This window comes from Convolutriloba macropyga, chromosome 4 (assembly GCF_964194025.1).
Source record: "Convolutriloba macropyga chromosome 4, txConMacr16.3, whole genome shotgun sequence".
NCBI lineage: Eukaryota > Metazoa > Xenacoelomorpha > Acoela > Convolutidae > Convolutriloba > Convolutriloba macropyga.
The window spans coordinates 49,415,879-49,433,332 of record NC_134471.1 but is presented as its reverse complement, the minus strand read 5'-3'; the positions used below and the strand labels follow the sequence as shown (position 1 = coordinate 49,433,332).

Sequence of the window (17,454 nt, the reverse complement as noted above, 5' to 3'; positions counted from 1 at the left end):
ATAATAATGACCAGCTGTGAGTCCTACACGTTTTTGTCCAAATTGGGGGGAAGTGTGCAGATAATGTCAATTGTGGACTTCATGAAGATCTGGAGACATTATGACTCTGACAAGAGTGGATATATCGAAACAGAGGACAAAGCAGATGGATCTAACGAGTTCCGAGACTTCGTCACTGATTTCCTAAAGGTACGTTGCCGTTTTTGGAGGTTTCGAGAAAAAATAACTCATGTAGAAAAAGAAGATGTTCTTTACGATTAACACCGCTTTGACTAAGCTTGAATAATTGCTTCTTTGTTTGGACTATTTTCGCGCAAATCTGGCACCTTCTCAATTGAGCCATTAATTGAATAAATTTGAAGTTCAAGATTTCACACAATTGTTTCTTGGCATCAGTTAACAAACCAAGAGGATTGAAGGTAACAATTTTAGATTCTCCAATTTTGCGAGAATGAACAATACAAATCCGTCACTGTTTGCAAACCTCTTTTCTTGGAAAATATTCTTACACTATGGTACCAAAAAGCTACGTACAGCATGATTTTTGCTTTTAAAGCATGATTCGTGCCTCATAAGCATGACTTGCGACAAGGCGTGAAAAAAGGTTTGAAATTTAGAAGTTTTAAGAGATATTTCATTCTCACTTTCTCCGCTTAAACAGAAAAGATGGTTAAACCGCTTTGTTCTTATACCGTTTGCCAAGCTGTTACGCTAAGAGATGTCGGATTTTCATGGCCTAAGATACAAAAGCAACTCAAATTAAAATCAAGATCCAGTGCACAGTATGCATACAACCGTTACCTGAAAAACAACAGTTTCGAGGCCCAAAAATTGAGCGGAAGACCCCACAAATTGTCAAAAAAATCAGAAAAAAAGTTAGTTGCCGATATTTTGAAAGATCCCAAAACCTCACTGGAGCGCATTCGTGTGGCTCATAACGCTTTCTTTTGCTACGATACAATTTCCAGAGGTACAGTTAGACGAATTCTCAAAAAATATAGCGTTTTTTCAAGAAAAGCTGCAAAAAAAGTCAGTTTGAAGAAGAAAAGCAAGTGTTTTCGTTCAAAATGGTGTAACAATATGCTCAAGAAGCCGTTCTCTTTCTGGCAGAATGTGATTTTTACTGATTAAACAAGGGTGCGCATCTCCAGCGACGGAATCATTAGAGTTTTTCGAAGAAATGGAACCAGATTTCTTGAAACAAAACACAAAAACTTTGAGTTCGCACAAACGATCACTTATGTTTTGGGGTGCAAAAGGATCAGATGGACGGAAATTGCTTGTTAAGTGTCCAAACAAGCTAAACGCTGTCGGTTATTTGGAAATTTTGAAAATTTACGAAGAAAAAATCCATTTCCTGGACCTTATTTTTCAGCAAGATAATGCTCCTGTGCATAAATCGAAAATTATCGGAAATTTCTTCCAAGAAAACGAGTAGGAGGTACTGGAATGGCCAGCATACAGTCCAGATCTGAATCCTATTGAAAATTTATGGGCGATTTTGAAGCAGCGATTACGAAAACAGACAGTTTTTTGGGAAAATTTAGAAGAAAAAGTGTATGAAATTTAGAATGAAATTGACGCAGACGTCGTGAGAAACCTGTATGAAAACTATACAAACCGTCTACTAGACGTTAAAAAGGCTAAAGGTGTAATGACGCGTTATTAGAGAACTAATTTGAACTCAAAATGTTATATTATTTGTTGTTTCTATTGTTTTTTAAAAAATCTTTAGGTGTACGTAGCTTCTTGGTACCATAGTGTATGTTTACTACATTTAAGATAAATCTGTTTCTGACTTGAACTAAATCTGTTTGAAGTTATTCTCAAAAATCTACGACTGACCCTCTTATGGGTAACAAGCCATTAAATTAGTAGTCTGGACATTTTGTGATTTTTTTCTAAAACTGACCTATCGACGCTCTCACCAAGAAAAAAACGCTGAAGACGGCTCTCATATCAGAAAAAGTTATCTCTATGAATAACAGCTAGCAGAGGAAACTCAATTATCGCGGAACAGTTGTGTAACAAATTCTATTTGTTTTGGCCGATTTCTCTCTTATACTTTTTGTATATTCACCAAATTATACTTCTTAACCAATTGCGATTCCATCAACAAAGCAATTAAGTACATGCGTTTTTTTACAGGATTTAAAACATTTTTTCCTCTGTCTTTCATATGGAAATTATTTAAGCCTACTGTTATAATTTGCATGTAACAATGAAATTAATCAAATCCATGGCTGAAAGGTAACATTATCCCATACAACGCACTGGTAATCAAAGCAACAGACAACTTTTAATAAGTGTGCATTAATTAAAACTCTTCGATTTGAATCAAATCGGAAAAATGGAATACTTTTGCTGCCAAGAATTTGGTATCGAATATTACATTGTTTCTTTTTTGACTCTCCATCAAGAAAATTTGATATGAAAACTTCAATACAATTAGAAAACGCGAAAGAAGGCGTCAAATCGTCACACCACGTTTTGAATGCATTTTTCATTTTTCAAATGATTCCAAATTTGTTTTAGGGAACTATATGATCAGACTGTTTATAAGCTGAGTTTAAGATTTCGAGCTGGCCGGATATTTTAAGACAACAATTTGCATTTTTGATCCGACCCTTTTGTGGGGGTGGCAACAATATACTCAAATAGGTTTGTTTTGTTCAGTCCATTTTGGCCGATTCATCGTAGAGAAAAAAAAGGTATCATTAGAAAACACATCCAGCGTAAAATATGAAACTGGAAAATTTTTCTAGAGTTATTTACAAGGAGTTATCGAGGTTTAAATTTTTGTGTATAGCAGACGGAATTCCATTGTTTTTATTGGCATTTTCCGTATTTCTTGACAAAATCTTCCTCACTTTTACTTAAATTTTAAAAGTTATTACGAACCATGTTACTTGTTTTATTGTTAGGGATAAAGAAGGTTAGCCGATTGACTTTATCTTAGTCTTTTGGGACGAATGTTTGCTAAATTTTTCGAATTTCTGTCTCCTTAATTAAAAATGGCTTTAACTACGCTTTTTTAAATCCAACTTTGTTTAAATGTGCTGGAAGAAGAGATGTAACATCTGTTGTCAAAAAATTTGAATTTCCTCAAAAAAAAACTAGTTGTACTTTCATTTTTTATTGGAGTATTCTCGGATTAAAATTTTGCACGTTTATTGATAAATAAAGTCAATAATTATACAAAAACACATCAAATATTTTTTGTTTTTTGATTTTTTCATTTGCTAATTGATCAAATTTGTAAAAAACTTTCAATTGTATTTGTTGAACGCATGACAAATCAGATCTATGTTTGGACTCACTTTGGATTCTTACAACGAAAATTATTCAAATCTTACTGGGGGGGGGGGGGGGGGTGTCTTTTTCAGAACTTTTTTTTTGCAATTTTGTGTTTTTTGTTGGTTACTAAAAGAATTGATTTTAAATCAAGGTCCAACTAATAACATATCTCTTTTACTACATCATGAGGCTAAAAACATATACAATCTTTTCAGAGAAAAGCTCGTATATCTGACAGCTTTGAATATGTTTTTCCGCAAACTTTTTTTGACTTTTCTGTTTCGCCTTCTTTTGTCATTCTTTTTGCAGTCTCATTACACTGTCTTAATAATCAAAGATTCCAATGGAAATTTTACAAGCTACCGTTGGACTTATCCTTTGTTTTTGGTTTTGTATAATGCCTCTTATGACTCGGAACATATTTGTTTTTAAAATTTGTTAGTAAATATTTGGCATTTACCGATATCTTTTTTTGTACACATAAAGCTTTCTCTCAATTCCATAAAGGTAAGTTTTACTGCAAGTGATGTACTCTCTACAGTGGTTTTACATTTAGCCAATGGTTCCTGGACTTTCTTACTAAAAAATTTCTAGAAGTTTTTGTATTTTTGCATGTTTGTTTTTTCTGAGGTTGTTGTTTGTTCTCTTTTTAAATGATCACAATGGGGTGTGCTCAAGTTGGCATTGAAAGAAGGCGCAAAAAATGTTCTTTTTTAAGATTTCAGTGAGTAGCTTATAGTTTTAAAGACTGCGAAACATTTCTCTCGCAAAATTCTCTTTCGTTTTTTCCTCTGACTGTAGTTTTAATGTTGTCGCATGACATATTCTGACAATTAAAGGCCAAAACGGCTTCTATCATTGCATAACTGATTTTTTTGAAACTAACTTCTGTCTTTTGATAACGGTTTTATTGTCTTTCAATTAAATTTTTGTAAGAAAGTTTTTTTGAAGTTTGCATTTTTTGTCATTGTCGTCAGTGGGTAACCTATCCTCATTAGTGACAGGCCTCATCAACTTTCTCTCTTTCGTGACTACAATTTTCGTATAAACTGTGTTTTGACTGATGTCTTTGGAGCCTAAAAAAGTTTTTTCTTAAGAAGTTCTTTAGTTTTTGACGCTGTTCAAAATTTGTGTTTCTTTTTGTTGTCTTTTTCACAAACAAAATGTATAAAGAAGACTTACTTAAACTCGAAAGAGACATGAACAAAAAAAGTCAAACTCTTTGTCAATTTCAAATTTTTTTGGCTTTCAATGTTTTACAGTTTTGATCGCTTCAACACTGTGGTTTCGATAAAATTGTTTGTGAAAATTTGAGCTCTGCCCCTATTTGTTAATTTTTTGTCGTCCTTTGATTCATTCTCATGATTTTGAAGCAGAATTTTTTTTGAGTGCCTGTACGTTAATGTCTTTTGTCTTAATTTAAAAGCTATGGTTTGTTTGAAATTTTGAAATTATTTGTTTTAAAAAATCAATGGATTTTTTTAAATTTTTAACTTTTGTACTATTTCTATCTTTTTTTTGTAGCTTGTTCTCTGTTTTGACAGGTCGCATCTTCTTTCTCACAAAATAGGGTTGCATTGATTTTCTCATCATCCAGTTTCCATAGTGGTTTTATTTTCAACTAACAGTTTCTCGGATTTGGTGCTGCACAATTTTATACGAAAGTTGTTAATTTTTGCGTATTTGCCTATTTCTGATTTTTTCTTTGCTACATAATTAAACTACTGTAAATGCCCAACAGGAGTTGAAAAAATGCTTAATTGAAGATATTTAATGTTCTGCATGAGAAGTTTATGGCTTTAACGCGTGCGTCCACGCTTTCTTGTTCGTTTTAATATTTTTTTCGTTTTTGCCGTTTTTTTTGTTGTCAATTGACATGTTATGGAATAAGACAATTCTTGATTGCTTCCTATGTAGTTTAAAGTTAACTCTATTGATGAGTAATTTTTATGCGTATTCGTTTTAATCTATTTGAAATTGGTTGTTTTTGAAAGCCAGAAACTTAGATTTGAACTTTGCTCATTTTGCTCTTATTTGTCGACCTGATACCAAGTCTCATCTTTGACAGATCTCATGTATTATCCGATGAAGTACGGGGTAATTTGTTGAGTTTTGGTTTATCTGATTCCATATTCGCTTTGTTATTCAGTTTTTCTTAAGTTTTGAAATCGATTTTTGGTCGTAGTCATTGTTTGCTGTTATATGTTTTTTACGCTTCTCTTGTCTATTACTCCCATTAATGGCAAGTCTCATCGGCCCTTTAATTAGTCTTTTTTCCACTTAATTGTTTGTTGAACGATATTCGAACGTTTGGAAATGTTTCTTTTCTGCCTCATTTGTTAGACAATTAAATAAAAACGAAGATGAGCGGGGTCAGAACATTATGTGCAAACGCTCATTACCGAGCCTCTATGTTGTTTAAGTTGTAACTCTCCAGTAAAATATTGCAACACAATTTTGGTTCGTGAATAAAAGTTTCAGTACTAATATTATAAGATATTTAAACAAATTCATTTCCGTACATTCTTTTCTGTTTTCATCGGACAAATTACTCGAATAACAGTTTGCTGTCTAGTTTTGCGCCTCTTCCTACATTGAATGATCAAATTCATCTGTCACTAAAATAATTTGGTTTAGCCAGTAACCTTTTTCATATAGGCACAAGCATAGTGTTATGTGTAAGTTTTGCTGGTTTATCAAGTCTTATTAAAACATTTTTTGAATATTATTAGCCGTTAATGTATTCTTCCAGCAGTTCACTTTAGATCTCTTTAGTAGTAGAGAAAACAGGGAAATGAAACACTATAGAAATTTCGTTCATTTTTTACACTTATCCCCTGGAAACCACCAACCAGCAAAATTTGTTCCATTCTCCTAGTGCTAATCGCACAAGTCGAACAGAAACAAATTTCACTGCTTGGTGGTTTCCTTGTTTTATCAACTACCACATTTTCACTCTAATTCTAACATTAAAAAACATGAAGTGTTTTAATTCCAAAAAAATAATATAAAACTCATCAAAATTTTTTGTTTATTTCCTATACTAATCACTGGAATTTAATCAACACTAAAATTTGTTCTCTAATACTTAACATATCAACTAGGAACAAATTTACTTTAACCAAAACACAACTCAAACTTGATTTATTTTCCTCATAGAAACCAAGTCGCATGCTATTTGCTTTCCATGTTTTAATCATAACTATAGTCACAAATAAAATTTAACCCCCTTTTCATTACATGGCGTAACTCTAAACTTTTATGTTAAATCTTTCAGCATATTCCTTGAATCTATCTTTGGTGAGTGTATATCTATATCTATGTAAATAAATACATAATCTACACTTAAAATTTTTAAATCTAAATCCACTGATGTGTTGATTTTCTTTACACATAATACAAGTTATATATAGACTAGGATCATTATAATGTATATTCATATGATTAATATAATCTCTATTCTTAAAGTAACCTTTACAGATATAACATGCAAATAAACTATCTAAACATTTATCACAACATTTTCTCCATGATTTATCTTTACAATCACTACATTTTACTGATGTAGACATTTTTTTTCAGTTTATATGTTTTCAAAAAATGAAATTTTTATCTATAAAAATAAACATGTCTAAAGTAGAAAACGCTAACCTTTGTGATATCTGTGAGTTATCCTTTGGGTCAAGGAAGGATTTTCTCAAACATACTTTAACAGACCAGCACCAGAAAAGAGCTAGAAATATTATTATGGATCTTGATGAAGCTGAAACTGAAGATCTACGAAGTAGCTTTGCTAATAATACTAAGGATATGGTGAAACATGAGCGAAGCTCCATTATTAAATCTGAAACTAAAACTAAAACTAAACCCAAAGACAACATCTACTCTAAGACTAAGTATGAATGTAAAGAATGTCATGAAGAATTTAGGAATAAAATAGCTCTAACTACTCACTCATATAGTCATAATCGTAAATATCTAGAAAACACAGAAGACTTTGATATAAATTCCAGTCAGAACATGAGAGAATTTTATATTGCAGATAAAGCTGGAAATTACATTAAAGATATAGATGAAACAACTAATTATGCTTTAGAAGAAATTAAAAACTGTTACCAGTTTCATAGAGTTAAGAGTTTTAAATTTAAGATTACAGTCGAGTGTGATTATAAGAAGAGAACCAAAGAAGAAGTTAAAATTACAAAAATATTTTTCAATACTGATTTTATTAATAATAATGCAGTTTATGAAAATGGAGACTTCACTCACTGGCTAAGCTTTGAAAAGGAAACATATGAAGGTTATGGTTATGATTTCGAGTTTCTTGGAATAAGAAGTATTCAATTAAACATTGAACCAACTAAATCAACTATTGCCAGCTATATAGATTTACCAGCTGATCTCAAAAAATCTAAATCAATATTAAATATACGCAATTCCAAATACAACTGCTTACAACTAACTATTACTGCTTGGTTACATCCAGTCTTAGTTAATGCAACTCGAGAAAGTAAATATGTAGATAAACTTATTGAACCAAGACAAAAACATGAAGACGATTTTGGATATATATTAAGAATACAGAAATTATACAATATTAATATTTGGTTATACATACCTTGTGGTGAGGGTAAAGTAGAATTGTTTAAACCAGTGGATGACTTTAATAAAGATAGAAAAGATGTAAGAATACTAATTTGGAGTGATGGTACTACAGAACACTGTGCTCTAATTAAAAACATAGAAACCTTATTAGATCGACCAAATAGAATGAATCACAAATTCTATTACTGTGATAGATGTACATATTGGTTTGATTCAAAAATTAAATATGACAAACATGAATGCAACAACTCATTCAAACCAGAGGTTGTTTGTCCTAAGAAAAAACATATTACTTTTATAAATGAACACAAACGTCAGAATATAAAAAATACTATAACTGCCGATATAGAATGCTGCATTGCTGAGGTCTCAACTAATGATTTAAAATATGTAATAGCTGAACATATTCCAATAGCTGTGGGTTACATTTGGCAAGGTAACTTCAAACAATACTTTGGTCTTGATTGTATCAAAAGATTTGCTAGAGATCTATTAGAAATAGAAAACGAAAATAATTTCAAACATAATGAAAAGATGATATTCACAGAAGAAGATAAATTATATCATGAAACTAATAACACTTGTCATATCTGCAGCAAAACATGTATTGATAAAGTAAGAGATCATTGTCATGAAACTGGTAAATATAGAGGACCGGCATGTAAGATATGTAATCTAAGATATAAACAACAAAACTTCATTCCTGTAATATTCCACAATGGCTCTGACTATGACTTCAACTTACTATACAGTGAACTCTTCAAACAGAATAATGATAAAAGAAAAGTAGATAACATACCACTAGCTGCTGGTAAGTCTAAGATGTTTAGCATTGGTTGTCTCGAATTCTTAGATAGTTATAACTTCTTACCTATGCCTCTAGATCAAATGGCAAAGATATACGGATGTAAAACTAAAACATTATATCCATATGAATATTTTGGTTTAGATGAATATGGTAGCAAAGCTACCTACGAAAATTCTATAGGAAATCTAAAAATAGAAGACTTCAAATCATCACTACATAATAAATTACCAACACAAGAAGAAGTCGATAACTTTAATAAGGAAAACAGTCATAAAACTGGTAAAGATCTAACCTTAGAGTATTTACAGAATGATGTCGAAATATTAGACTATTGCATGAATGAATATGTTAAACTAAGCATGAAAGAATTCAAACTCAATCCATTACATTACGTTAGTCTCCCAGGTTATAGTTTTGATTGTTGGTTAATGTCAAGTGGTGTTACATTAGATACATTGCAAGATAAACAAATGCTAGATGATTTTGTTGGAGCAAAGAGAGGTGGTATATGTGGAATAATGGGTGATAGATATATTAACCGAGGAACCCGCTTCGCGGATACTAATAATAAAAATAAGACCATGGTGAAGCATGACCGGAGGTCCATATGGTACATAGACGCAAACAACCTATATGGTTATGCAATGATGCAAAAGCTACCTTATAAGGATTTTGAGTTCACTGCTAATACTACTTTAAGTACAATACTAAATACTCCAGATGATAGTGATCATGGTTATTATATAGTTTGTGATATTGATTATACTGATGAATGTAAAGAGAGAACAGAGCAACTAGCACTAATGCCTAATAAGAGAAAGATAAATGATAATGAATTAGGTTACAAAGAAAGAGATGGAGGCAAAGCAGAAAAATTAATCTTAGACCAAAACAACAAAACAGAATATATGGTTCATTATAGGATGTTAAAGTTCTATGTTAAAATGGGAGTAAAAGTAACAAAAATACATAGAATAATTAAATTTAAACAAGATTATATATGTAGAGATTATATACAAAACAATACTAACAAAAGAGCAACAGCTAAAACTGAAGCAGAGAAGGATGTAAGGAAATTAATGAATAACTCCCTATATGGAAGAATGTGTATGAACCCTCTACACTTCTTCCAAAGCAAGTTCTTGCATGATGAAGAAAAAATAATGAAAAGTGTAAGTAAACCAACATTTAAGAATATAACTAGATATAGAGATTATAGCCAAGTAGAATATATAAAGAAAAAAATAGAATATAGCTCACCTGTATATGTAGGAGTAACAATACTAGAACTTAGCAAATTACACATGTATGCTGTATTCTATAATATTCTACAACCATCCCTCAAAGATCTACAACTTCATTATATGGATACTGATAGTTTTGTATTAAGCTTTAGCGAGGGTAATGTTGACAATGAACATATGGATCTATCCAATCTTGACATACCTTTAAAAACTAATAATAAAGTCCCAGGCAAGTTTAAGCATGAGTTTGGGAGTAGGGTTATTGACGAATTTATAGTCTTAACACCTAAGACTTATAGTATGATTGCTCACGAGCAAAGCTCGTTAGTTACCCATGAAGATAGCCATAAGAATACAAAAGAAAAAGGAATAAAGAAACATAATAATGCTAAACATGAAGAGTATTATGATGCATTAATGAATAATACACAGAGAACAGTAGATGAATGTAGAATACAAAAAGTTGGCGATAATATGACAACAACAAAAACAAGTAAGATTAGTTTAAATATATTTGATGATAAAAGATTCTATGTAAATAATATAAAAAGCTATCCTCATGATGAGAATCTATATCTATTCAAAAGAGATTTAGTAAATAAACTTAATAGTACATCTTTAGATGACAAAGGCCTACTAATAAATAATATTTTAGAACTAACCATTAATGATGATAGAAAGTTAATTGAAGCTGCAATAACGCTATATAATGATTTATTATAAAAACTATCTAGAAAAACAGAAAGAATGGATTAGAATATAAATTTTTAAAATTAAAAAATCTAATTATTGATATAGTTCATTTATTACATTATTAATATAGTTCATTTATTAGTTAATCTGTGAACAGACCCTGTCTGTGGTAAACCAACGAGCTCTGCTCGTGGCAAGCCAAGCAGGTTGGGGAAGGGCGAGCCTTGTTACACCAACCAAGGCCGAAGGCCCTTCCCTGATATATTATAAATATATTTTTATCTGAGTCATCAATCATAAATCAATTTATTATATTATTCTCTAACAATAAGAATAGATTACTTTCTAATATAAAGAATAGATTACTTTCTAATATAAAGAATAGATTACTTTAAAATAAGATAAAAAATTCAATCATAAATCAATTTAAACTAAAAAATTAAAAAATTAAAGCAAAATCTTCATTTCATTCTTTAAGAGGGATCACTCCGAATAAGAGTGATCCCCCAGTAGGAAATATCACACCTTTTCACACTTTAGGAGTGATTCACTCTTTTTTTAAAATTTTATAAATTTTTACATATTTTTATACTTTTATTTCAAATTATCTATACTTTTCAATAAAATTTATATTTTCTTTTACTTTTTCTATATTTATTACATTAATATAATTCATGTATTATATCCATTGGTTTAGTAGTTAGTATATTATATATCATCATTATTGCCATAGGGTTTGGGTATTCCTTAATGTTCCTGCATTTGCAATTATATTTTTATTGTATTCTATAAAGTCTATTTTTTTCTTAGGGTTATCCTTATAACTAAACTATTAACTAAAACATGATTGATAACTATACTTTTTAAAGTTTAGATAATGCAATGTGTCTCAATTCTAAAATGATTTTAAATAATTCATAATAGATTAAATAATTTGTTTATCATGATTTGGATTTTTAACATGATTAATGAATTCACCTATATTATGACATTGTTTTCTATATTGATATAATATATATTTTCATTTAAAATTATCTATACTTTTCAATAAATTTATATTTTCTTTTAGTTTTTCTATATTTATTCCATTATTAATAAGAAATAATACAAAATTATAATATTTACATGAACAAATTTCTTCAGTTTGGGTATTATTATATCCGTGTAACGGTTGGTGTAACAAGGCCGAAGACCCTTTCACTAATCCTTCAGTTAGAGTTCTACTAAATCCTTTAACTAATTCTACACCTGGGTGTTGTTTCTTTACATGTGCTCGTATCCCATCATATCTCACAATAGAAGTACAATATGGACAATTAACTTTAGTTGAAGTACATTTTCTACATGTATACTTACTATCATCAAAATCAGTTAGTGGTTTTGTTTGATTACATTTATTACAATTTCTTATTGGTGTAAGGGCTTCATGGATTGGTGTAACCACTTCGTGGATAGGACTTTGTCCATCAGTGGAACTGCTTCGCAGATGTTTCACCATTGGTGTAACCATAATTGGCACAGCTTGGTTTACCACAGACAGCGTCTGTTCTCTGACTAATACTTCTGATTTAGAGTTAGGGTTAGAACTAGAGTTATAACTAGAATTATTATTAGAACTAGAATCAGTGTTAGAACTAGAATCAGTGTTAGAACTAGAATCAGTGTTAGAGCTAGTGTTAGAACTAGAATCAGTGTTAGAACTAATGTTAGATTTAGAGTTAGAGTTAGAGTTAGAGTTAGAGTTAGAACTAGTGTTAGAGCTTGAACTAGTGTTAGTGTTAGAACTAGTGTTAGAACTAGTGTTAGAACTAGTGTTAGAATCAAAACCAAAACCAGAACTAGAGCTAGATTCGTTTTTTAAAGAACAACCCCATGGAGTAAAATCATTAGCACAAATACCACTTATTGTTATATTACCACATATACATTTATCAATTTTATCTTTATGACATGATTCGTAATGAAATTTTAAACAAGCAATGTTTCCACATTTATAGTTACACTCTAAACATTTTAAAACCATTTATAATAGGTAAATATCTATTATTGTAACAAGACCAAAGGTCCTTATACAGTCCCAACATATTTACCCAATATCTCAATTATATCTTTAGTATTATCTTTAGATTTGACACAATCTTCTAAATAATTCTTTCCAATAACATTGAGTGTATTAGTCTTATATCTTTTATCTAAAATTGCTTCAAGGTCTAATTCTTTTTTATCTTTAATATAATTTATAATTTCATTTCTAAATTCTTCATTACTTGCATATAGACTGTTTAAATTCTTTCGTCCTTCTTTATTTAAGATTCCGGTATATTTATTCGTGTATTCTTGTATGGTATTATGTTCATATTCCCTTTCATGTTCCAGATCTTGATCTTGTTCTCTACCAAATCCATAGTTCAATAATGTATTTGTTCTATTCAACATAGTACTTGCTGCAGTTGCTGCATGTCCAGCATTTCTTACTGATGAATCAGGATAAAAGAAATTATATACCATTAAACCCGAACTTGCAATACCTAAAATAGTTGATAATAATCTAAAACCATTTGCTTTAACCACTTCCCGAGTTAAAACATCATTCTGTATTTTAATATTATTTAAAGTAAGAAGTTTATTAAAGTAGAATTGATAATTATCATGACTAATAGTATTTCTATCTGTTGCATTTATCATGAGTGGTTTCATATATGCTATAAGTTTATTTATATCTTCTCTTCCTAATTCTTCTTTTAAACTGAGAGCTTTTAAATCAAGGAAACCAACTCTTGAATCATATATCATTGTTCTATTACTATTAATAATAATAAAAGTATTTTCTTTCTTATTATATTTAATTATACCATAACGAAGTTCATCTGACATTCCGTCTGTACGATTATAATGGTTACTATTTAACTCATTAATTATTTTACTAAAGTCATGTTCACATTTATATATCTCATTAAAGTTTTTAAATAGATCAGGTCCATTATAAGTTGTTAAATAAATAGTATCACAACTCATTCTTGCTGTATTATTTATTTGAGCTGGTTTATGACACATTACAATCATTTGAATATTATGATGTCTACCTTCAGTAAAATAATAGTCTATATCCTTATTTAACTTATCACCCATATCATCAAGTACTATTACACAATTTTTAAATTTATGCATATTCTTTTTTGTGATCATATTCATATCACATTTATTAAATCCAGTGTAAAACTTACTAGTCTCAGGATTTATCCAATCTCTGTCATCTTTACACACTATAACTATACTTTTTGGTTGATTTTGATTTTGATCTTGATTTTGATTTTGATTTTGATCAGTATAACTGGTTCCCAGATCTTGATTTTGATTTTGATCTTGATCCTGATTTTGATCTTGATTTTGATCTTGATTTTGATCTTGATCTGGATTTTGATTTTGGACTGAGTATAATTTTAAGTATTGTCTAACAAAATATGTTTTACCCGTACCAGTTCCACCATAAACAATAGTATGTAGTGGTGACTTTTCATATTCAAATCTAACTAGACTTCTACTCATAAACCCACCAAAGTTTTCTTCTAGTTTTGCATATTTACTCGGTATTGAATCATATACTATAAAACAAAATATAATTAATAAAAAAATAACTATAATCACACTACTCGTCTCCATTTTTATAAATGAAAACATAGATAAATATAGATATAATTAAACCTATAATTATAGCTATAATTACAGCCATAATTAGAGTTATAATCAAAAAATCATAATTATAGTCATAATTAAATATTAATAATATTTATAAGAAAATGCTTATTCTAACTTTTGAGGAATTTAATAATAAATTTAATATTGATAATAATGCTATGAACGATATCAGAATAAAAGAAATAGGTAAAGATATAAGTCTAACACCAATTGAAATTGTAATGAGAGATCAGACTCCAGATAGTATTAATGATAATAACTCAAACATTATTGTAAATTTACATCCAACTGAAGGTACACATTGGGTTTTAGTTATAAGAAGAGAAGGTGTTCCAGTGTATTACTTTGATAGTTTTGGTGTTGAGACCCCTCCATTATTTTTAGAAGAATATGTTAATCTAGGCTCTGATGAAAGAATACAACAATATGATGAATCTTATTGTGGGGCTTATTGTTTATACATGATCTATCTTATTGACAGAGGATTTAGAATTAACAATGCTTTGAATATTCTAGTTAATCAATGTAAATATCCAGGAATGTATAATGAGTGTTTTTGTTTGGGTTGTAATGATAAAGTTAATCAGGGAACCTGCTTCGCAGATGATCTACGAAGTAGCTTTGCTAATAATGATAAAGTTAATGATAATCAGGGAACCTGCTTTGCAGATGACAATGTTAATGATAATGATATTGATAAAGATAATGATAATGATAATAATGATAATAATGATAATGATAATGATAATGATAATGACAATGACCTACGAAGTAGTTTTCCTAATAATGATAATGATAATTTTAAATATCTATTTGATGAAAACTATGGTGAAACATGGGCGAAGCCCCATCAAAAGGGTTTACCTAACAACAAAGAATGTCTTAGTAACAATATCCGCGAAGCGGTTTCACCGATCTCTGTAAATATAAATAATGATTTACAATCATGGTTAAATGATGATAATATAATTACTGAAGCTGAATTCCCAGATAACTTTAGATGCATAATATCTGGTCCTAGTGAATATGGTAAGACATTCTTATTAAAAAACTATTTCTATCTAGTATATATTTTGATAAGTTATACATCATTGGTCCTACTGGTGATCAATATGAGGGTATAGATCGACTAAGTCGCAACTCTGTTCATAATGATGAAGCAGATGTAGAATTTATTAAAGATATAAAAGATTTACCATCTCCTGATAAACTACCTAAAGATTTAAAGAAACTAATGATATTTGATGATGTTAGAGCCAAAGAACCAATTATTAATGAATACTTTTGTAGGGGTAGACATAATAATTGTAATATGATATATCTTAATCAAAACTTGTTTTCTCTTGATAGGCAGAGTGTTAGAGAGAATTGTAATCTATTTATTTTATTTGAACAAAGAGGTAAAGCCCTCATATCTATATATCAAGATTTCTTTAATAATGTGGAACTTAGTTATAATGATTTTGCTAATATATGTAATAAGGTATGGAAGGAGCCTTATAATTACATTGTCATTGATATAACTAAAAATAAAAATATTAATGGTAAACTAAGAATAAATTGGGATCGGAGAATTTTGTAGTTTAGTTTAAGTTTAAGTTTAAGTGTAAGTATAAGTGTAAGTATAAGTCTATGACAAAGTCTAAATCTAAGTCTAAGTCTAAGTCTAAGTCTATAACTAAATTAAACAGACCTTTGGTCTGCTGGCTACACCAGATCAACGAAGTTGCTGACTACGTCAGATGTAAAGTAAAACTTAATACATCACCATTAAAGTCTATAGGTCTTCCATGCTCATCTTTAATATGAAACTCTATATATTCTATTCTATCTTTAGTTACATTTTGATACAAGATATTAGTTGGTATAATATTTATCAAGTAACCTGGTGGTTCTGTTAGATTAAAAGTATATAATATGTCTGTATCCTTACCATTATCTTTAACACCAGATATCACATTACAATGAATGTTAATATTACTAAAACCCATAATATCAATAATCTTTTGAGATGTATATTTACCTTGTTTATATACTATTTTTCTAAATCCTAGTAATGAGGCTATTGAGTTCTCTACATCAAAACTAAGTGCTCCTTGTTTGATTTCCATTATACATTTCATTGTGTTCTTATCAGATTCTATTATAACATTACCATCAGTTTCTTCTTTTATTAATTCTGCTATGTCAGATAATTCATATGCACCTGGTGTAATACCTAAAAGACGGGTATTTGACCATGTTTCACCTTGGGTATCATATATGAGTTGATTGTTCATTCTATTCACATTAAACACTGAGTTATAAACTGATAATCTAATTAAACCTAATTTTGTTTTATTAAGTATAGGTTCACTAAAGTTAAACTTTTCTGTTGGCTTTATCATTCTAAAGTTAAGTGTGTGTTCTTCTTTAGTTTTAGTTAAAGCATCAGGTATCTTTTGTAGTTCCCATAAGATCAACGATGTTGCACCTCCGGTGATTAAGTTATCCGTCATTTTTTATCTAATAAAAATGGATTTTAATTTGGATGCAACTTATGGTTATAATAATGATATACACAAAAGTAAGATTATAAAGTATAAACCAAATAATCTGGCAACAATGAATACAATCAATACTAACATTAATATTATACTCAATAGAGAAGAGAATCATTTAAATATACACGATTCATATCTAGAGATAGAGTTTGTTGTATCAGATGATGCTGGTGGTGTATTTGCTAATAATGCTAATATTAGATTAGTTAATTAGGGTATGATGGCACTGTTTAGTTCAGTTAAACTTGAAACTAGTGGTGGTAGGACTATTGAATATATAGATCATTGTCATCCTAATCTATTGATGTATAAGTTATTAACTAGTACTGATGATGAATATGAGAGTGGTTTTGTTAGAAATCAAGGTAATAGAGATAGTCAACTTAAAGGTGATCATGCTGTTGCAGAACGAGGTCATATGTATATGATGATTAAGATGAGTGATCTATTTGGTTTTGTAAATGATTTAGAAAAGATTATATATGGTTTAGGATTTAAACTAATATTAAAAAGAAATAATAATGATAGAGCTCTATATAGAATTAATGCTGGTGCTGATGCAGTAGCT

At 29.7% G+C, this 17,454-nt stretch overlaps 1 protein-coding gene across 1 annotated transcript in view; it reads left to right on the top strand.

The window, feature by feature from the left end:
• The window catches only part of LOC142337720 (calretinin-like), a 106,029-nt gene that overhangs the window by 16,105 nt on the left and 72,470 nt on the right, over positions 1 to 17,454 (top strand). Inside the window, exon 2 of the mRNA XM_075387181.1 lies at positions 1 to 189. This exon is cut by the window's left edge and continues 51 nt beyond it. Within this exon, the coding sequence (XP_075243296.1) occupies positions 7 to 189 (183 nt within the window). The 5' untranslated portion in view covers positions 1 to 6. The remainder of the gene's footprint in view (positions 190 to 17,454) is intronic.